We start from the raw sequence: 23,740 nt of genomic DNA, 5'->3' as shown, positions 1-23,740 counted from the left end.
CAGCTTAAACACTTTCAGAACACGAAAAAGGTACTGAGAACACACTGCAGAATGAATTGGTTGACTTGAAAATATGACATCCCACACTGCTCAGTTCTTTATGATTATACAGACAACCAGATTCCGATTCCCCATTACAGTGTCTTAAAGTTTTGGGCACAGAACCGAAAACTAAGTTCCAATAATTGAAGTTTGCACCAGTGACAAAGACGAAATTATTCAACAGCTCATTTCATTTTCAGTTAACAGTTACCTTTATTCTTGGTCCTTAACAATAAAGGGTTGAGATGTTCTCCCCCAAATTTTTAGCACAGTCATTCAGGTTGCAGCAAACAATATTTGTTTTATCTGATCAATTGCCACATTGAAGAAGAGATTAATTTTTGGCCACTAATGGCACATAAGGGAATAGCTAGCTTATTCTTACAGATCATATGATGAATAATATCTCAAAGTATTGCATCCTTGTATAACACAAAACTGAGCAGTTTGGTGTACCGCAGCTTAGCTTCTTATTCAGTTCATAAGGAGAAGACCACGTGGATCCATTTCAGTCAACAATAGCGATTGAAGATGCTTTGTAAAGATCACAACCCACAAAATCAGTATCTATTAACAGCCTTTTCACTACATGAGACACTTCTACAACTGGAACCACTTCCAGATTAAACTGGAGTGGAAAGCCTATTCTAATTTGGTGTGTGAATCTTGGTTCTCACGGGAAGCTGAGCCTGAGATACCAATTCAACACAATTCTCAAAAAGAAATACTCTTTCAGAAATCGACTTCATGCTGTGCCGTGCACTGAACTGCAAAAATAAAACTAAATCAATAAATAGACAAATTAATTAAAAAATTAATTTTGATTAAATACACCCACAGAGTATGAAATAATACTGCAGCTAACCTGTTTAAGTTTTTCCAAATACATTAGACAAGTCCTTTGACATAAGGTACAACAATTTTTTAAGTGATTGGGGGGGGGGGGGGAGAACAGCAAGGTAATAACAAAGAGATAAAACTGCTTTAATATTTCAAATATTTATTCTATTACAGGTCTGGAAACAATTTGCTACTGCATTTAGTCATAATAGCTTTAAAGACACAACACATATGTAAGCTTAATCTGCCGTTTTGGCGTTAGGGCAAAATGCATATGATACCGAACATGTAGCGTTGACTGTATGTATACATTTATATATTTGCAATACGAATTAAATACACCATTATACCACACTGTGTGATTTACGGTATTTAGGAATTAATTATCAAGATACAGAACCAACTTTGCAATGAGAAAAGGTTGTGCCAAACTGAAACTCGGATTGTGACATTAGTAGAACTTCACACACATATTTTTATGTATTGACAGTTATGACAGATATAAATTGAAGAAATGGGCACTTGGCTGTAAGGTATTCAAATACATTATACCACAATAATTCATTATCGGTAAATACTGATTTCTGTTTGATTTTAAATTTTCTCCAACATCGGGTTGGAGTTAAGTCCTTGAGATGAAAATGACAGAGATAATTAAATCTAATTGCATAAACAGTAAATTATTTTGAATTGAGAACATAGACATTTTATCCTTGTGTCACGAACTTAAACAAATATGTGAATCACAAAAAGATTCTACTGAGACAATGCAACATGACTGTTGTGTAAAAGTAAGTGAAAGAATATACAACTGTAAGGTTCAGATTTATAAACGTGAGTCTGTTGAGTAATATTATGCACATATTTCATTAAAGCTGTCTTGTAAAACAGAAAGGAAACTACAGTTTAATGCTGTAACAGGAGGTATCTCAACCACAACATTACATGGACTAGTAAACAGGCACACATGAATATTACGTCAGTAAGGTGTCCAATGGCCATATAAACAACGGGAAAAATTCATAAATCTCTGTATTAACGTGAACTCTTGCCACAACAACATATATGACGAAAATTGCCTTTCTGGTGGGGCCATATGCAGTATATTTATTCGCAGATGTTCGCGTTATTTACTGTTTCTTTAACAATAATCACGTTTTACATCAAATTTCACAGACGATTCCAATTAAATCTTGCCTTTTAACCTGGAGAAACAATTCTTGGAAAGGTACTGCTACTCGTCCTTAGATACAAAAAACGTTAGCGCCACATAAAATATGTCAAACCCTTTTTAATAATGTTTGCTTCAGCACGAAATACGTATAATGAACTGCAACACAAGCGTTTCATTTCGAAATGTCAGAATTTAAGATCCACGTCGCTGATGTTCAGTTGAGGGAGGACGGTAGGACTGGGTTGCAACTAAAAAGAATTGTTTTCAATTTCTTCTTCTCTGAATGGGGAGTATAATAAACTAGAACACAGCCAACAAAGGGAAGTCGCACGGTATATCGAGAACTAGTTAGCTGTAGTACTGAGTGGAAATTGCCAAAGCTTTACAGTTTCTGCCATGCCATTGCCAGTTACGACATCCAGAAAACAAAATCTAACTAATGTGATGAAAATTTTCATATAATTTAACACGTGAACATGCATTCTATTACACAAACAGCACACCCAGGTTACAGATAAATATTCGGTGCTCCGTAATGAACGTAAAATGGTCGTGGTCCCTGCCAGAGTCACAGAGAGTATTGTTAACCTCTCCAAGAAAGTCTTCCGCCAAACTGAATGCCTGCCGGGTACTTCTAAGCAGACGGGCCTGTAGAACCCTACTTCGACAGCAGTAAAAAAAAAAAAAAAAAAAATGGACCAAATTTACTTTAACAAAACTTGTGGATGGCTATATTAGTGCAACTGCTGGCATTTTATATAAGGACAGAGGACACGCAACATAAACACAGATGTTCTCAAAACTTTTCCCTGCGTTTATGCGTTCGAACATAGTTCCATAATCCCACTGGAAGTCGCCATTACGTATTAGGAGTTGTTTCCTCTAGTAACACTACATTATGTTTTCTGGCCAAAAGAGAGACATGCCGACGTGTCGCACATACAGAACTCACGCTGTCAGTCTCATAATTACGGTTTGATTCAGCCACACTAGTTCTCATGTGGTCTGCAACGTTCCATGTAAGCGGTTTCAGACAGATCCAACGTGTCTCCTTCGGAATGTATTACGGTAGAAGGGTAGGAAGGCACGAGCAATCCACATCTACTAATCTCGAAGTTTTCGCTTTTGAATCATACCTATCTACGCGCTTTTAAATGTCAGTGACACACTACTCAAATACTGCATCAATCCTTTGATGTAACAAAAATGTATAATTGATCTTAGGCAGGATTATGCGTTCGCGAACACATGTACATATCGATAATAGGCAACGAAAATCTCGTAGCTCCATTTTTTTTAAATCTTGCAAGAGAAGCAAAAACGGTTTCTTAAAAAATAATATAAAGTGATACAGAAAGTTGCTGCATATGTAACTGGATAGTAGAAACCTAGTTATTGACAGATTAGCGAAATTACCACACTTTCAAATCTCTCTCTGATTATGGAGTTACTGGTTACTGGAATTACGACGTTTTCACCAACATATGGAGTTGCGGGGTTTTTATTGGCTACCATCGATATATTCCTCCCGAACCGTCGTCACTGCAGACTCGGTTTGTCTTATCTCCAGTTCACACCGATTTAGGTTAATCTTAATTCTGTTACCTTTGGGACTCTAGGTTATTTTTACTGTCCCTATATTCTGCACGAGTTGTTTTCTCGCACACTGAGACACGTACTTTTCATATTATGGAAAGACATAGTTTCTGGGAAGCAAAACTTTTTACTGGCTATTCCTAACATATAGTCATTAAGTCACACAGAATCCCTACACGAACAATTCAGTTTGTTTATGTTTACATTTTTCAGTTCGACATGACGTTCCTGCAGTCTGACTTTATTTAATTAAGTATTTTTCTCACCGAGTGAGCTGGCATACTGACAGCATAGGAAGCAATTAAACGCAGTTAGTTGAATTTCTTCTCACTTTGCCAACTTACTTTTAGAGCAACGACGATTTTCTGATCTAACTGCAACACTTAAACGTCAAACTGGTGGTTTCGTAAACGGTACATAGATTTCTGTAATTAATATGTAGAACCAAGATGTTAAATAAAAGGCTCTGTGTGTATACAGAATTTACGACGTTGAGTTTCCCCCATTACCGTGCAGATCAAGTTAACAGAATTTAATTTCCTCTGTAAATTTCATAGTGTACTCTGATACGATATTAGAACGATCAGATAAAATCTAGATTTGGCCAGAACTGTCGAAACAACTGAAAACTGTTTTCGTCAGTTAGTTTGGAATTTACTTTTTAATTGACAAACTGCTTCTGATGGAAGGATCCGACTTACACATTCCCACAGCCGATTGTCTGCGATGAACTATTACCAAGAAAAACCAATTTTTTAAAGAGAAATATTCAAGTTGTGAATCAAAGAACTACCCTGGAAAATGTGTGTAGTAACTCTGGTGCCACCGAAGGGAGCAGCAGTGTACCGCTAAGCACTAAAGCAGCTCTCTGGTCCACACAGTTTTATCTTCATGGACGTTTCGGATACACAATAGCCAGCACACGTAGACTGATAATTAAGGACGTTTCGAAACAGCTTTGTCAGTAATAATAAAAGCAGACTACGTGAGCAGGAAGTGGGGCTGAGTTACAAGGTTCATATCGGGTAATTTTCTAGACGGAATTCTATCTAATACAATCGGTCCATAGCCGTCTGCTTTCAGATGGTGCTCTGCTATTCAAGTCTCATCAAGGTTGCTATTTGGCATATTATTCGACACTGTACATGGGCGCTCGGCAAGGTGTTTACTGTAAGTTATATATTTTGCAAAAGTGATAGGATATAGGACCCATAACTGAGGGTTGTCACGTTGTAAATATTTTCTCATTATTAATTGGTATAGTTTTATTTTGGTAAGAAAGTTCACTTTATAATAAAAATCAACTTTTATTTTAGAAATGTAGCTGGGATGCACAGTCTGCCAGACAGCTAATCTTTCGACAACAGTCAGTGACGAGAGGTAATTAACGTTTCTAGAACAATTATACCAATCGTGAATTCGTTAAAAATACCGGTACGTGTTTTGCATAATTAAAACCATTTTCTGTTTGACTGTAGTAAGGGCCTCACAGACTTAATATACACAGAGAACGTAAAATGTGACAAATACATACGGTGAATCTGCCATACATATTCGTCAACAAGATCGGGTAACGCGACATTGCTTCAGTAAGTATTATTCGGGAATGTGCATGTACACTACGTCAGTAGGATGGCCACACAAACATTTATGAGACGAAGGACGATTGAAGCCAAAACACATTTTGCAGTGGTTAAATAAAGAGAGGTTTATAAATGAAATTTGCGCGCGCGACCTTAGTGGGAGGCTTCTGTGGTGATTTGTCAAATGCGAGTCGCGAATCAGTATTGCTATTTAATTCGTTGAGCTCAGACTTTTTAAGATCCTCACAAAGCCGGAGGAGGTTCACGATCTGCGGAACCTCGTCGTCTCATTACAAAGAACAGACCAACTGTCTCAACAAATACGAATACATGAGGGGCTGGCACAGCTCCCACACATTAATTTCCAACTTGCCCACTCGGATCTTCTGTCCCGTCCGCAATCGATCAGGTGGGCCTCCAGTTACCGGCGAGAATCCACACGCTCACACAGATGACGCTTCTGTTCTTGAGTTTAACAACAGTCCTGCATAATTACGATGCACTCGTTTCCTCCCTAAATCGTTAGCCATTGTACGTACGACACTGAGCTTTCACGCACATTGTCAAATCTTACGAATGCCAGTTACTTCAAAATCGACTGAAGTAAATTGCAGCTTATCACGATTGACGGCACTACCGCCTTTGTCTCTTGCAAGCCAGTCAAAGAACGTCGCTTTGACTCGTGTATTCATTCTTGACGCCGTAACTCACAAGCCGTAGCTGCAACTCACCTTCGTACAAGGAACGCATTGACACATAAATCTTCCAACTGTGCTGTGAAGTTGCAGCTATCCGCAAATAAAAGCTTCATCTCTCTGCAGTGCACCAACAAATCCATCAGTCCGTAGTTTCATAAATACGCTATGTCGCAAACCGAAGAAAGCCAAGGGATGTTCCACTTCAGAGAGATGTAGCACGTGTTTCCACTGGAGTTACTTCTTCAACAAAATGGATGGCGGTCGCCAGAGTATCAGCTAGGGGCGATCACATGTAAATCCTCCGCAGATCCGATGGTGATGTTATCATATTGCACTGAGGACACAGCTTCTTTGCACCCTGAAACAAACACCGACAAAACATATTAATTACTCTTTCCTCAATATTTTCAGTAATTCTGTACAAAAATAAATTAACAATATATACACCGTTTATTCCCTTTAAGTCATAAGCTTTATTTTCTTATTCTAATTTTTTCACTACTAAAAATACGAAAAACCGAGTATGTGACTCATACTGAAACATAAAAACTGTGTTGAAACCCCTTTTTCGGCCCTCGCCAAGACTCATATCAGGCTACAACGCCCTTTTAACTGAAAGGATTCCATCGAGTAAAACATCCAAAATAAATGCGATAAAAACATACTGGACTCTCAGAACTACCGTCTCTAGTCACACCGTATCTAAGCATCCGTATAGTGACAGCCAGCAAACAAACACATTTTATTTTCAGATTTGGTTTTCCTAGGAATTTTACAGTCACTGGAGCTACTATTTACTACGAGCTACTGTTAACAGTCACACAAGTCTAAGACCTGCGACAACAGAGCGAAGTCCAGAATTTTTTTTCCGTTAGTAAAAGAAACCAGCCTCGGAATTTGGTCAAGGGGACTGTTTGACGCCGACGTATCGTAGTGCCATCTCCGTCAGTAAGCTTTCTCATTCTGGATGTATTATCGTGTTCATGGAGCGGGACGAGTTTTCAGACACTACGTGAAATTTCATTTTGCGAAGCACTTACGTGCGTGTATAATGCACTGCATCTAGTCGGATTTCGGCAAGGTGTTACTAAACGAGAACCAATATGTCTCTATTATATGCCGAACCGAGCAGTAGACATATAGTGTAATATAACTTACTAAAACTAAAGTGTCGTATTTGTTGGTTTTGCATTACAACTTACGTGTCACGAAAGCACGCTACTTCTAGGTACTGGCAGATTAAATATACAGCATGTAAATGATAATTGTTTACAATGTACCACAGTGATGTAGGCGAAGTCGAGACGAAAAAACTGATATAGGACAGTTGAGTATACATGGGAAACATACTCGAATTCGCCTACAGAAGTCACCTAAGCTACACCGCACCCGCCCTGTGCGGTATTTTGCCCAAATTCAATACTGAACATTAAAAACTCCTTCTTGCATTTACAACATGTCAAATTGACGTCTGTGTGAATTTTACTTCAAAATATTGTGAATTTTAACAGCATAAAATTAACTATTAAATAATTTTGTTTGTCTGTCCTCTAAACTACGAAGCTCGTATGCTCGTAAGGGAGAAGTTTAGATCGAGTGGTAAACGTAATTAGTTTTTACATAATGTTTACAAAAGTCTTTCCTCTTTCATCATTCTCACGGAAAAACTTAAATTAATGTTAATGAAACAGCCAACTAAGCGGGCGGCCGAAGAGAGCGAGAGAATATTCAAAATCTCGCGTGTGTAGCATCCGCTGTAGCTTATGTGGCTTTTGTATACTGATTTGAGGTTGCTTCCCAGCTTGATACATCGCAAGTGTCCTATATCCAACTTTTCATCCTTACTTCCCCTGGGGGAGGGAGGGGGTGGGAGAGAGGGAGGGATGGAATGTCCCTGGGGGAATATTCAGGGATATGGCAAGAACGCCCATACAAAGCCAAATAATCTAGTGAACGTGGCCTCAAAAATGCATACCTTAAGAGCTATGAGCACTTGTTCAATTGACTACACTTTTTTGTCTCGAACGATCGTTCCTGTCATATCCCGGTATACTGACCATTTCCGCTGGGATACTCTATATATCATCATCCAATTCAGTCATTTGGTGATGTGTCATTTCTGAGTCGGCATGCAATGTAGAATTCCAGCAGGTTCTTCCATTTCTGCAGATCTTGAGTTTCCTGTTGCCAATTGAATCAAGCTTTCTTTCTTAAGACGCTGTCCCATCTGTGCTGTGGTCTCCTCCTCTGTCTTTTTTGGTAAATTGGGCTCCAATCTAGTAATTTTTTTTACCATCTGCCATCTCTTCTTCGAGCGATGTGACTAGCCCATTACTATTTCAAGCTATTTACTCTTACATTAGGTCACTGACCTTCGTTGTACGTCTGACATCTACTGCTTTCTTTATGTCTTTCTTTTTGTAACCGAATACTGATCTTTCCAGTACTCTTTGTCGTTTTTAATTCTTTTAGTCGTCAAACATACTACCATACCGCTAAATGCATAGTTGTAGGATGGCAATTTCTTCAGATCTTTTATTCAACTAATGCCTGTGTGCGTGTCCTGTCATAATGTGGAAGTTACTGGTTGGTTGGTTGACGGGGGTAAGGCACTAACAAGCGAGGTCATCAGTCACTTAGTCAAGAGTTCATTCATCCGGAGGCAGTGACGTTCACCAGGAATGAACTTGGACGAGGACACTACGGAGGAGTGGTAAGAGTGAGGCACTGCAGGCAGTAGTGATGCCAGGGCTGGGAAAGCGATTTACAGAGAGGAAAAGTGTATGGATTCGACAGGTACGTAGATCAGAGCAGACATGTGGTCTCCTAGGGCTCAGTCACGACCAAAGGTACCCCACCCACTTTGCACCTCCGCCAACCCGATTAAGGGTTGTTTAAGAGTAAAGAATGCCTTCTGGTCAAGAGGGACAGCGCTAAAAATGTAATGACCATCAGTTGGCCCGTCAATAATAAAACTAGACGAGAGCAATAGTTAAGGTTGTACATGGGTGTCCGCTGTAGCTCTGCATGCGAATGGGGCATCCCCTCCCACAACCATCTCATCCCTGATCCATCACAGGCAGAGCATTTAACAGGAGGATAGCACCACGAATCAACAGAGGGCTATTCCTAAAACGAAGAGCAGGGTGCGGCAGAAAAAAAGAGGCGTACTACCCAAAAGCAACTAAAACAGATTGAGAGAGGACAGATGCAGCATGCAAAGGAGACAGGGTCAAGGGTCCCCACGAAACATCATGTTGCAGGACACGTCCCCAGCCCAAACCAACTGGCTCCTCTCCTGAAGGTAGTTTAAAACGTTTTATCTGAGAGTAAACATCACAGTCAAGGAGAAAACGGAAAAGCATTTCAACTGTCCATGAGGCATCTGCCAATACGACAGACAAAGAATTCCGAGGACAATGCTTAGCACAAAGAGCCATAAGGAGGGGGCATTCAACTAGGATATTAGCAACTGTCAGTAAGCCTCCACACCCACAAAAGCCGGCCCTGTGGCCGAGCGGTTCTAGGCACTTCAGTCCGGAACCGCGCTGCTGCTACTGTCGCAGGTTAGAATCCTGCCTCGGACATGGAAGTGTGTGATGTCCTTAGGTTAGTTAGGTTTAAGTAGTTCTAAGTGTAGGGGACTGATAACCTCAGATGTTAAGTCCCATAGTGCGCTCAAAGCCATTTGAACACCCACAATGTTGGGACGGCTCGGTATGCAAAATAAAACTATGGGTCCATCTAGTATGACAGATGCGGAGGCGACGTATAACGGTGGATTCCTTCCAGGAATAACGGAAGAAAGAGTACCATGCAGCAGTAGTCTCCTTGATAGCGCAGGGTTTATTGGAGGGGGCAGTAGCCCACAAGATGTTCATCCATCTTCTAATGAGCAGAGGCGTTACAGCTGTACCTGCAAATCCGCACCTGGGATTGTCAAAGTGAATGGGGGCGAGTAATCACATCTCTGTCCATATCGTCAGCCATTTTGTTCCCTGGGATACAAACTGCTTGAAACCCAGAGAAAGACAACTGAGCAGGCAGTATGATCAAGTTCAGAAACAAGGTCACAAATATCAAATATCACAGGGTGGCAACAGTAACACTGGTAAATGGCCTGAAGTCTGTTCATTGAGACACTACATACGAAAACAGGGACAAGGGAGGCCTTTTAATGCTTGGTTAATGGCCACCAGCTCTACCTTAAAAACTTGTTACTGGCAACGAACGGTGTTCCTCACGTGCGGGAGATGTAATAGCGTAATCCCTCCTATCTGTGGTTTTAGAACCCCCACGTTGAAATGTGGTAGCATCCTGATATTCATTAAGAACTCAAAGGAACAGATGCCGAAAGGCCATGAGGGTAACTGCGAAATCCTTGAAAGAAATTGATTTTAATTTGTGGCCTGGGTACCAACTGCGGATGGTGGAATTAGGGGGCAAAAACATGGGCAGCACATTCTACGGAGGATATGCGGAGGTCCTGCTATGAGGTGCTTTGCAACTTGTCGTAACAACCGAGGGTGGGTGACAGGGGGTCGATGCATCTCATATGCAAAACTAACATGATAATTTGGACGACCAGGAAACTGTCAAAAGGCGATTTCACGGGTGAGAAAGGGTTGGCGACTCCGTAACTGAAGAGGGAAGATCCATGCTTCAGCAAGGAGACTGTCTACAGGAGTAGTCCAGAAGGCATCACTGGCCAGTCGAACTCCATGACGATGGACCGAGCCTAGCAATTTCAAAGCCAAAGGCACTACACAGCCATAAACCTGGCAACCACAGTCCAAGCCGGATTGGACCACAGCTCCGTTGACGTGAAGGAGAGCACCCCAACAGACATGGAAAAGGAATCAGAGAGCATTGAGCTTTCGCATGCAGTCAGTCTTTAGCTGATGAATCTGGGGCAACCAAGTCAGCTTCTTGTCAATGTGGAGTCCCAAAAAATTTGGCTGTGTAATACCGTCCAAGTACCTTGCACCTAAGTACAATTCTGGTTCAGGAAGGACTGTGGTATGATAACAAAAACGCATGTCCCTCATGTTCGTAGTATAGGACTGGAAACCATGGGAAAGGGTGCAAGCAGAAGCCTGTCAGATGTTGTCTTGGAGCTGATGTTCAGCCACGGCTATGCAGTGAGAGCTGTACCAAATACAATAGTCGTAGACATACAGCATGGGGATCAACAGTGGCCTGACAGAGTATACTAGCCCATATATAGCAACGAGAATGAGTGTGACATTCAGCATGGAGCCCTGCAGGCCACCATTCTGTTGGACCTGTGGGTAGCTGAGCAATGTGTCAACTCTGACCCGGAACAACCGGCGGGATAAAAACTGATGAATAGAAATTGCTGTATAGATCCTCGAAAGCTCCAGCCATGGAGGAGAAATAAAATGTCAAGGCGCCAGGCAGTGTCGTATGCCTTATGTAGGTCAAGAAATACTGCAGTATGGTGTAAGCAGACAGTTGGTTATGGATTGTCACTCCTGGAAGCCACGCTGATAGCGGGAGAAAAAGCCCCGAGATTCGAGAATCCAGTATAAACGGCGGATAACCATCATTTCATGCAGTTTGCAGACCACATTGATAAGGCTAATCGGCCATAATTGCCAACGGATATTTCTTTTTGCCCTCATTAAGTATTATAACGATGATACTATTTCGCTATTAAGAAGTGAAGACCTTGTCGAGCCAAATACAGTTGAAGACCCTGATCACTGAGTAATAGCCAGGTGCTGGATCATCTCATTTTGAATATAATCTGGGCCCGGGGCTATACTGTAAGACAAGGCAAGAGCCTCAAGCAACTCCCAGTCAGTGAATGGTTCATTATATAACTAGGCTAAGGGGCGAAGGAGAGAACGATGTCTTTAATTTGTCGCTTAGCGTCGGGAAGATAGCTGCATAAGAATGGGATTCTGACAGTGTCACAAAGTGGGTTGCAAATTGTTCAGAGTCAGTGCGTCATTATAGATAGCATATTGAAGGAAGAAACCCGGTAGAATTGTGGATCTCTGGAGGCCCTGACGACTACAGAGCTTAGTCCACACCTGGGATGAAGATGATTATGTTTCCAGGAAGGAAACGTAGCTCTCCCAGCATTCCTTCTTACTGCAAATAATTATATAGTGAGCCTTAGCACATAGTCTGGGTGATAAGGTTAGTCTGCAAAGGACGTTGCTTGAAGCATTGCAAGGCTCTTTGGCGATCCTGGACAACTATTGAAATGTCTTTGGTGCGCCAAGGCACTGGCCAGCGATAGAGAGCACCTGTAGAAATGGGAATAGCAGTTCCAGTGGCGTGGGTGATCCCACTGGACATGTCTTGCACGTGCTCGTTAATGCAATCTGACAAAGCGGCGACGGGAGGCCATTCCCTTCCAAGGCTTTCAAACTGCCTGCGCCTGTTCGATTATCCTTGGGACCTTTTTGGATGCTTCAGGCGAAATGTACTCATTGCCACCCAGAAATCAATCTTTAGCTACTCGTATCTCTGGAGCGTGAGGTCTCTGTGGAAGATGATTTCTTGGACAATATTCAAAGTTTCGTGTGGGGCAATGGTCAATGGTAAGTCATCTAGACGATCACATGCCTAAATAGTTGCCGACTGTGCAGCAGAGCAGGCTTTGAACAATAGAGATCCACTTCACATCTTCCCCAAAGTCACAATTTCTCCAGACCAACCTTCAATATGATCCGCGAAAAATAACGGATGTGTAGCAGTAAAAATATCCCCATCAGTTCGAGTATATACTAAGTATTGGATAAAATGTTTCGCTCCCAGACTTCTGGTTTGTCCCTCTTCCCACGGGGCAGTGTGCCGTGTCAACACTGGTGCCGCTTGCAGTAGAGTAGGGTAAGAAGTAGAGTTATAAATATTTGTACTGAGATATTTAGACCCGTCTGATGAGAAGGCCAGATTAGAACGGCCATTGTTTTGGTATAATCTGATACGTTTCATGTGCCACCAACTCCGGTCTAGGGCTCTCTCCAAGGGCGCCCAGACAGCGGCAGCGAATGCCATCTGGCGCGACAGCTACTGCTGAAAGTTCTGATGCCCCAGGAAGACGGGCATCTACTCCTTGGCATGCGCTGGGAGCTAGCAGCCCCAGCATCAGCTGTGTGATCCCTGTGTTGTCAGGGAGTTCAACCGAAAGGGTACACATGGATCCCACCACATTGGTTTGACTAAATCGTTGGCTTTGAAGTTCATATAAGAGTGTACGCAGATATTGTGCGCAGATGACCTTTAACGCTGCATGTAGTAGGAGGTGCTACTTAAGGTGTTATTGTAAGTCGGCCAACACTATAGAAAAATTTGGAAAATGAGGTCCAACTAAGAAGGCGATCAAATCTTACTTCAGCCAAAAGGTGTTGTAAAGTAAATGAATTAATAGTCGGAGAAAGGAAAGCAGAATCTTGGAAATAGACTGGTCGACATCGAAGGCTGCTACCATGAGAAAAAGAGAGGAAAAAGAAGGAAGGAAGGACAGTCGGAGATGAGAGACTGCAGCACAGGAAAGGAAGTAGGTGATGCAGTAGATTTGGGGTCCGTGCCCGCCATGCACGCACGAAAGTGTCGTGAGCCCCATGAGGGGAATGTGGAAATGAAAACTTACTTTGAGGTATGAAGGCAAACAATTTAGAAATACACCTTTGATGACATTTCAATTATTTCCACGCACCGTGGATTGATAGTGTACTGCTTTGTTAATTAGGAGATCCATGTTCTATTCCCAGAAGGACATAAAATTTTAACTCGGCGAAAATTTTTGTTTCCTAGATGAAATATATTGTCAAAATGGTTCAAATGACTCTGAGCACTATGGGACTTAACATCTGAGGTCGTCAGTCCCCTAGAACTTACAACTACTTAAACCTAACTAACCTAAGGACATCACACACATCCATGCCCGAGGCAGGATTCGAACCTGCGACCGTAGCGGTCGCGCGGTTCCAGACTGAAGCGCCTAGAACCGCTCGGCCATACCGGCCGGCAAATATATTGTCAGTGATACTGTGTCCCGAAGAAAATGTATTACTTTACAAGCTTTCTTTTTCTTTGCATTGAAGCGCCCTGATTCCATTTGCATCACCACAAAGTTTTTCAGAAATTTTTTTCCGCGCAACTTTGAGAACCACTGTTGAAATTGAAGCAGCTGTTCTACGCATGGCCATTTTCGGAAGAAAATGTAGTGTGGTGGTGCAACAGAAGTAGGTGGCAACTGTCGCTGGACAGCAGAACAGTTTGGCGTGTGACCATTTGTGCACGTCCACGGTCAGGACAGCGTAACGAATCAGTGGAGAAACATGTAGATAGCACACCACTCTTCCGATCATTAATGTGAGTTTATGCTCGAAGAAGTTGCTGTTTTGCTCCCACTAGAGCGAGTCCCCACAGCAAAGCAAAACGGAAACAGGGGAGACTCCTCAGTGTGGTAATCAAATACGCTGGCTCCTCAGCTACATAGGTGGCTGTTTGAGCTGTTGCTCATGTCGAAGATCAACTGTCGACTGATTATTCGATAACATTTTTCATCAAAGATCAGTTTTCTGAAAGACACCACAGTGAAATTGGTATGGCTTCGGAAGACTGTAAACATCCTAAAACTCGATAAAGAGATTGAGAAATATAAAGATTATATGCACAAGAGTAGTCTTGTAGTATATGCACGACAACAGATCAGGTTTCAAGAATCAACATGTAATCCGGAAATGTCTCTCAAGTAGACAGACTAAAGTTTCTAAGAGGAATTATTAAACTACCCGGGCGAAATCGGCAAGCAAACGACAAGCCAATTGCAAATACTACTCAGAGCATGCAAGATCACCTGGAGCATAACTGATGCTCGATAAAAATGAAGTACTTTCCGTATAATTTTAGGACTGAAGTATGATAAAGTCTGATGAAAAAGTGATCTATTAATTCACTGATAAAAATCAAAGACCCAAGAGGAAATAACGAACAAAAGTTTACAGTCACAGACATAGGAGTGGTTGAAACAGACTCACAAATCATGTAAATCTTGCCTTACTTGCGAAAATTCTCAACAGTTAGTGAAAAGAAATTAATGAAGACTCAAAAGATACAGCACTCGCAACGAAATAATGCAAAAGAGAACAAAATTATTTCTAACTGTAATTAACAAACGAAAATTTTTCACGAGGGAATGCCCGATAAATGAGAGGTAAAGTGTAACACCAAAGAAGCACCATGGGGCACGACAACGAGTGAAGGGGTATCAGAGAAAGAGAGAGAGAGAGAGAGAGAGAGAGAGAGAGAGAGAGAAACACGCACAATAACAAAATCAGATGATAGTAATAGTATTCTGTGGTTGCGCGCAATGAATAAAGAAAATATATCTGTGACAAAAATAATATCTTATCACAGCATAGCATATCTTTCACGTCGACGATTTTCTCACTGGTTCGACGATAACTCACTCTCTCTCTCTCTCTCTCTCTCTCTCTCTCACACACACACACACACACACACACACACACACACAAACCTGTGCGCACACTCGGAAAGATAAGTTCGCGTTTGCATACAGTTATAAAACTTACGATGAAAAAGATAAATTCAGTGAAATTATCTAAAAAGACACTGTACTAAAACGGAATGAGCCGAAATGCTTTGATTGACGTCCTGGCAAATCACAAAATCAGAAAAACTTTACGACTCTCTCCGCGTCGTTAACTAATATAGAGGGTCATCGCCTTTTGCCCTTTCGTCTACATATAAGATGCATTTAGTTCTAATGAGGCGTACAGTCATTTGTACTCCACAGACTGTACCAAACATCTGGACGGGGGTGGACGTGCTCGATGAAGCCTTGGGTTAGGGATCAGTTCCATACGGAGAACGGTCAGGATTACGTCATCCGGTCAGAATGACCTGTATGAAGTATGCTATGGGATAACAGTTCAACTTCTTCGGCCATTTTCCAGGAGTGAAAGACACAGCAGTAGTAAGTTTGCATAGAGAACAGTAACGAGACTGTAGTTTAGTACGAGACAACTGAAACAATGATCACTTCCTGAATAAACTATATATTCTCTCTCTCTCTCGCTCTCTCTCTCTGAACTATACCAAACTGCTACTTCAATATTTCCATGCCTGCGCGATATATTAATTAAAATGTCATCCTTATGCTAGCTTATTTTCAATACAGAAGAAGCAATTCCTATAGATGAGGAATGGTGTGAGTAAATCATGACTATTGGATGTGTTGAATTCTCATTCGGAGATCGCGACACAGCGTGTCCAGAGGAAGTGCACGTGCAGCTTTTCGCCATTGTTCTGCTGGCTTCGAGAAAGACTGAATCACATGGATGCGGGTCATAGGAACACCATAGCTGCGTCTTCCCATAAGGACTACACAAAGAGAAAATCGTACGCCTGATCGACTGGCTCTGACGTACAGGCGGAAGACAACAGCTCAAGTACGGACAAACGTTACAGGCAGACTGTCACCACGAACCATCGGGGAAAAAATTACCGGAATATGGGTTGACATCTCGAGTTGCTATGTGTCTTTCATTGCTCACAGCACACCGCAGAAAACAGAGACTTACATGGTGTGGAGCCAGGATCAACTGGGACACTGAGTGGCATTCTGTGGTGTTTAGCGATGTCTCTCGTTGTGGTGGTCATTTCGACGCCAACTTGAGCACAGACTACCGGTGAAATGTAACAGAAAGCATCAATTCTTAAGAGCCATACTTCGCTAACTCCTGGAGCCATGGTGTGTGGACTGATTTGATAGTTATTGAACGGAAGCTAAATGCTCGCCAGCATGTGGCAAGAACTATAATCCCTGCTGTTATACGCTTCATGGCTAGGGTACCGAGTGACAGATACCAGCAGGATAACACAAACGCCACAGTGCAATTAACACCACAGATGCCTTGAAGAATGTGTGGTTCCTTGACGAGCGTGCCTGGTCCATTCATTTGTCAACCATAATGCATGTTTGGGACGCGACGAGCAGAAATTCAGATACATTAGTTATCAGAACTCCCTCTTACTTTAGTTCCATTCGGATTGATGTCCATCACCTACATCAAAAGCAAACAGCTTCCGAATGTAATCTCAATGAGGCTCTTGTCATGTGCGAAACACAATCTTTGTCATATCCCGAAGATTTCTGGCTGCAAACTGGTATGAAAGTTCATACCAGTCTGCAGCTAGAAATCATCAGGTACAGAAAAATCATGTGTTTCAAGCATGGCAAGAAATTCATTAAGATGACATTCAAAAGCAGTTCGTTTCTGATGTAGAAGATGGACAACAATTTCGAACGGAACGAAAGTACGAGGGGTCCTGAAAACTAATGCCTCCGAAATTTTTATTCTCTTCTCAATACCGGCTGAGGTATTACATGTCGTGCATATTACTCGATCTACTTTCCCGCTTCGCTGGCGAAAGTTGTAACCCTCTGCATCTAGAGGGCTCCGAATAGTAGCGGGTTATATGGCGGTATGTGAGAAACAGCGTGTTGTAATTGAATTTCTCTCGTCGAAATCGGGTTGATGAAATGATCAGAGAAAATCGTCGGATAATACAAACGCAGCTTTCAGGTAAGTGAGGAATATCACCAGCGCGTATACAGGCTATCATTGCAGAACTCTGGTACAGGCCACTGTGTGCACGGTGGGTGCCTCGAATGTTGAATCTTGACATGAAACAGAGGAGACTGGACATCTGTCAACAACTTCTTTTGCGTTTCGAGCGTAAGAGTGATGGGTTCCTTAACAACACTGTGACAGGTGATGAAAGCTGGGTTCATAATTTTGCCCCCGAAGGGAAGAGAGCGTCACTGGAGTTCCGCCACGAAGGATCACCGATGTCGAAGAGTTAAAGAACATGCCATCAACAGATAAAGTCATACTCGCAGTGTTCTGAGATATTCAAGGTGTGTTGCAATTGGAGTTCATGCCCACCATGGCACCATAAACTCTGCAGAGGTACTGCGAGACCTTTACAAAACTGAATGCATGAATTCGAAGTGTTTGTCCATGTAGCATCCTTTCCTTCAGCATGACAATGCCAGACCACTCACGAGCGCTGCGACATCTGCGGCAATTCGACGCCTTAGATTTACTGTCATCGATCATCCTCCACACAATACCGACTTGGCAACATCCGATTTCCATCTGTTTCCAAAACTTAAAGAACACCTTCGAGGACTTCACTTTTACGGTGATAAAGCGGTGTAGCAGATGTGAAGTTGTGCCTCCGTCAATAAAATCAAACATTCTACAGTGACGGTATAAGCAAACTAGTCTCTCGTTGAGAGAATTCTATTCGTCGCCAGGGTGACTATGTTGAGAAATAAATGTATAGACATGAAGAACAACGAAATGTATATATTTTTGCTTTATCTAAAAAACTTTAAGAGTTTTCACATAAAAAATTAGGTGGCATTAATTTTCAGCACGCACTCGTATAAACATGTAATACACGGTATGTGACATACATCTCCACAAAGTTTGGTACATACTGGTCGGGTGCTTCATGGCGCAATATTTTTCCTTTCGGCAATGTGTTAAGACATTTATGAGTTTCAGTAAAGTATGTGGAAGTTTACGGCTAAAAATGATCAGTTCACATGAACATAAAACAACTAAAAGACACACAAAAAACGTGTAATATTTATAAGACTCAGTCACATCATCTTCCGAGACGGTGAACTCTTGCTTTCCAATTACCGATTTCCTACAACTAATCTTCACTAGGCGATCCTTACATAATAAATATGGTTAGTTATTTGCATACCAAATTTGTTGTCTCACTCTGAAGGTATTTCCGTTGCAATCCAAGAGCCCAGAATTGGAGGTTATGATTAGTTAGTTTGACTTAATGTATAACGAGCATTCCACACGCTCGTATAACATTTCGCTGTCGAAGTTTTAAGTGTGGAAGGCAGACTACCTACGCAACTGACGAGCCCCAGTACGACATAACAATTTAACCGATAAGGGTTACACTTCAACTGCTCTGAACTTCCTATGTCAGCCTAGTTACGACACTAGCACTATCTATAATTCAAAACGTCGTTTACTTATCACGCAGATGTCACGTTCAAACGCCGGCCAGAATGGCCGAGCGGTTCTAGGCGCTACAGTCTGGAACCACGCGACCGCTACGGTCGCAGGTTCGAATCCTGCCTCGGGCATGGATGTGTGTGATGTCCTTAGGTTAGTTAGGTTTAAGTAGTTCTAAGTTCTAGGGGACTTATGACCTCAGCAGTTGAGTCCCATAGTGCTCAGAGTCATTTGAACCATTTTTCAATCACGTTCAAACGCCTCCTCCAACGACCCATAAAACTTTTCACAACCCGATGTGTATTTTCTCTACGACTTTAGATCGAAGAATCTAGGCAATTTTGCCAACTACACACTTAGTATTACGCCTTCTTCCGCAACAAAAGTACGTTCACTTGCAATTTTGAGATGTAGACAGGCATACAGTACATAAAAATGACTCACTTGCATTACAGAAGACTTGTTTCGTTTACGTTAAAAGGTATCACGAATAATACAAACAACAGTTACGGTTATTTCACAACTTCTAGGCTATTCCGATGATGTGACGTTTTCCCTCCCATGTTTTAAGTCACACGGACAAAAAATATGGGTCACACACATACACCACTGCATTGCAGCGTATTATAATGCATGTGGAAGTATTTCCTTCTACATCTACATGGATACTCTGCAAATCACATTTAAGTGCCTGGCAGAGGGTTCATCGAACTACCTTCACAATTCTCTATTATTCCAATCTCGCATAGCGCGCGGAAAGAATGAAAACCTATATCTTTCCGTACGAGCTCTGATTTCCCTTATTTTATCGTGGTGATTGTTCCTTCCTATGTAGGTCGGTGTCAACAAAATATTTTCGCATTCGGAGGAGAAAGTTGGTGATTGGAATTTCGTGAGAACATTCCGTCGCAATGAAATACGCCTTTCTTTTAATGATTTCCAGCCCAAATCCTGTATCATTTCTGTGACACTCACTCCCATATTTCGTGATAATATAATGGTTCATACCAGAATACCATAAATGATACTCTTTATGTAAAATGTGAAATTTCGTCAGGTATCTTAATTGCTTTGACCACCATCATACATATCAAGTCCGGTCAAACACAATAACAAATGTTTATTCCCAGACATACATTGATGAGCTGAAACAATATGACCACTGTCCAACTCGAAATTGAATATCCCCTAACGGCGTTGGCAACACGTTACGCGCAAGTGAAGTATACAGGGCATTCCAGGTGAAATGCTCAATATTCAGGAATATGACAAGAAAGATCTCTCGAAGTAAAACAGTCCAGTAAACATGGGCTCTAAAACGCATACCTTAAGAGCTATGAGCATTTGTTCAGTTTGCTAGACTTTTTTCATTTCAAATTATGGTTCCTGTCATATCCCTGAATACTGGCCATTTCACCTGGGGTCCCCTGTATAAGCGGGACAGACACGAGTGGGGAATCATTCTACCGCCAATATGGGCCGCTGATAGCGAAATCCACTTTCGAAAACGGCATTTATTAAAGCTGCGCGTTTCGGAAAGAGCACCTCGAAAAAGGTGAAGCTAGCGGTCTGTTCGTGTGCTAGTGCCATCAGCATCTACGGAAAGTGGTTGAAGGACGGTGAAAACACGACTAGAAGTCAAGGTGTTGGACATCCACGCCTCGCCACAGAATGCGGAGGTCAAAGGCTCGCCCGCTCGGTCCAGCAGTATAGGGGGCGATATGTAACTGCTCTGACGACAGAGTATAATGCTAGTGCTGGCATAAGTGTTTTGGAGCACACTGTTCAGCGCGCATTGTGGAATTCAGGCTACCCCAGCAAACGACTCAAAGGTGTATTATGAAATTTGATTCACGAATTGCGAATCTAAATTGACTTTGTAACATTTATACCTAACACATGAAAATTTGTGCCGGACCGGGACTTGAGCTCAGATTTCCCGCTTATAGCAAGCGGTCGCCTTATTCATCTCGACTATCCGTGTACGCTTCCAGGACCGATGCAAACCTCCATATGCCATAGTGTCTACGCCGCTTCGTTGATTCCTCCAACATGGTTAATGAGACAAACCTGTTCAACGTTAGTAGTATTGTCATTTTTGCCCGTCTAGGCTGTAATATTTAGTTTTACTTGGTATGTATGACGCAATAAGAAACTGGTCAAAGCAATAAATTAAGAGATCTGACGATATGTCACTTTATATGTAGTGAGTATGTTTTACGTCATTCTGATGTGACACATCGGAGGAAATACTTCCAGATGCATTGTAATATGCTGAAATGTAGCGTCGTCGTATTTTTTCATGTGAATTGTCAACACAAACATTGTACAATTACATAATACACTGGAGTAATAATAGTCATGGGACAGCCATATGCACATATACAGATAGCGGTGCCGGCCGCGGTGGCCGTGCGGTTCTAGGCGCTGTAGTCCGGAACCGCGGGACTGCTACGGTCGCAGGTTCGAATCCTGCCTCGGGCATGGATGTGTGTGATGTCCTTAGGTTAGTTAGGTTTAACTAATTCTACGTTCTAGGGCACTGATGACCTAAGATGTTAAGTCCCATAGTGCTCAGAGCCATTTGAACCATTTGAACAGATAGCGGTAGTATCGCGTCCACAACGTATAAAAGGGCAGTACGTTGGTGGAGCTGTCGTCTGTACTCGGCCGATTCATTTGAAAAAGTTTCCGACATGACTATGGCTGCACAACAGGAATTAACAGACGCGGAATGACAGCTGTAGTCAGGTGCAGCATTGGACATTTCATTTCGGAAATTGTAAGATAATTCAGTATTCTGGGTTCCACAGTGTCAAGAGTGTTCCGAAAATACCACATTCCATACTTCTCACTATGGACAACACAGTGGCCCACGGCCCTTGATGAACGAGAACAGCTATGTTTGCCCTAGAGTTGTCAGTGCTGAAAGACGAGCAACACAGCTTGAAATAATCACAAAAATCAATGTCGGATGTTCGGCGAACATATCCGTTAGGACAGTGCAGCGAAATCTGGGATTAATGGGCTATGGCAGCAGACGACTTATGCGACTGCGTTTGATAACAGTACAACATCGCCTGCAACGCCTCCACTGGACTCGTGATCAGGTCGGTGGGATCTGGTCAAATAAATCTCGATTTCACTTGGTAAGAGCTGATGGTAGGGTTCGAATGTGACGCAGACCCCACGAAGCCATGGACTCAAGTTGTCAACATGGCACTGAGCAAGCTGGTGATGATTCAATGATGGTGTGAGCTGTGTGTACATGAAATGGAGTGGGAAACGATCACTGACTGGAAATGGCTATGTTCGGCTTCATGGAGACCATTTGCAGTCATTCATGGGCTTCATGTTCCCAAATAACGCTGGAACATTTATGAATGACAATGTGCCACGACACTGGGCCATAATTGTTCGTGACTAGTTTGAAGAACATTCTGGACGATTTGAGCCAATGATCTGGCCACCCAGATCGCCTGACATGGATTAGATCGAACATTTATCGGACGTAATCGAGGGATCAGTTCGTGCACAAAATTTTGCACCGATAACAAATGGCTCTGAGCACTATGGGTGATCATCAGTCCCCTAGAACTTAGAACTAGTTAAACCTAACTAACCTAAAGACATCACACACATCCATGCCCGAGGCAGGATTCGAACCTGCGACCGTAGCAGCAGCGCGGCTCCGGACTGAAGCGCCTAGAACCGCACGACCACCGCGGCCGGCGCACCGATAACACTTTCGCAGTTGTGGGCGGCTATAGAAACAGCACAGCTCAATATGTCTGCAGGGGATTTCCAACGACTTGTTGAGTCTATGCCACGTCGCGCTGCTGCAGTACGCCGGGCAAAAGGAGGTCCGACACGATCTTGGGAGGTATCCCATGACGTTTGTCATCTCCGTGTATATAACAGGTCCGGCGAAACGTACGAACAATTGATTACTCACAGATATACACTGGTGGCCCCAAATATTATAAGCTGCTAACCACGAAATTAAATGCCGCTGGCGACACGTTACACGGTAAGCAAGGTATACATGGTGGCCCAGGGCAAATGGTCAGTATTCAGGGATATGAGAGGAACGGTTAATCTAGACAAAATAGTCCAGTAAACATGGGCACTAAAGTACGTACCTAAAGAGCTATCAGCACTTGTTCAATGGAAGAGAGGTGTTTCAAAGTAGCGAAGATAAACAAGTGCTCATAGTTCTTCTGGTATGCACTTTAGAGCCCATATTTAATGGGCTTTTTGTTTGTCCATACTACAACTTCTCAAAAGATGGAAAGCAAATAGCCTGCAATAAAAGAGATTCCTTCACAGTATGGAAAATAAGCGATGCACATAGCTCTTAAAGTACGCCTTTTACAGCCCATGTTTACTAGACTTCCTTGCTTCGAATGATCATTCCTGTCATATCCCTGAATACTGACCATTCCTCGTGGGGCACCCTGTATAACCAGGACGGAGACGAAGGGGAAGTCATTCTACCGACAATAAGGGCCGCATATGGGGAAATCCGCTGACATACGGGACTTTGAAAAAGGGTAGATTGTTGTAGTTCCGCGCTTCGGAACGAGCACTTCGAAAACGGCGAAGCTAGCAGTCTGTTCGTGTGCTGCCGCTGTCATCAGCATCTATGAAAAGTGGTTAAAGGACGGTGAAACCACGAGTAGGCGACAAAGTGTTGGGCGTCCATCCCTCACCACAGAATGTCGAGGTCAAAGGCTCGCCCGCTCGGTC

The 23,740-nt window shown here is 42.5% G+C and overlaps 1 protein-coding gene across 1 annotated transcript in view; it reads right to left on the bottom strand.

Moving 5' to 3' along the window:
• Positions 1 to 1,025: 1,025 nt before the first annotated feature.
• Positions 1,026 to 23,740, bottom strand: part of LOC124722572 (E3 ubiquitin-protein ligase RNF220-like) — a 685,014-nt gene continuing 662,299 nt past the window's right edge. The window contains exon 10 of the mRNA XM_047247711.1: positions 1,026 to 6,291. Coding sequence (XP_047103667.1) covers positions 6,220 to 6,291 — 72 coding nt within the window. The 3' untranslated portion in view covers positions 1,026 to 6,219. The remainder of the gene's footprint in view (positions 6,292 to 23,740) is intronic.

Source organism: Schistocerca piceifrons, chromosome X (genome assembly GCF_021461385.2).
Source record: "Schistocerca piceifrons isolate TAMUIC-IGC-003096 chromosome X, iqSchPice1.1, whole genome shotgun sequence".
NCBI lineage: Eukaryota > Metazoa > Arthropoda > Insecta > Orthoptera > Acrididae > Schistocerca > Schistocerca piceifrons.
The sequence above is the reverse complement of the archived record's forward strand: the minus strand, read 5'-3'. Positions and strand labels throughout refer to the sequence as shown.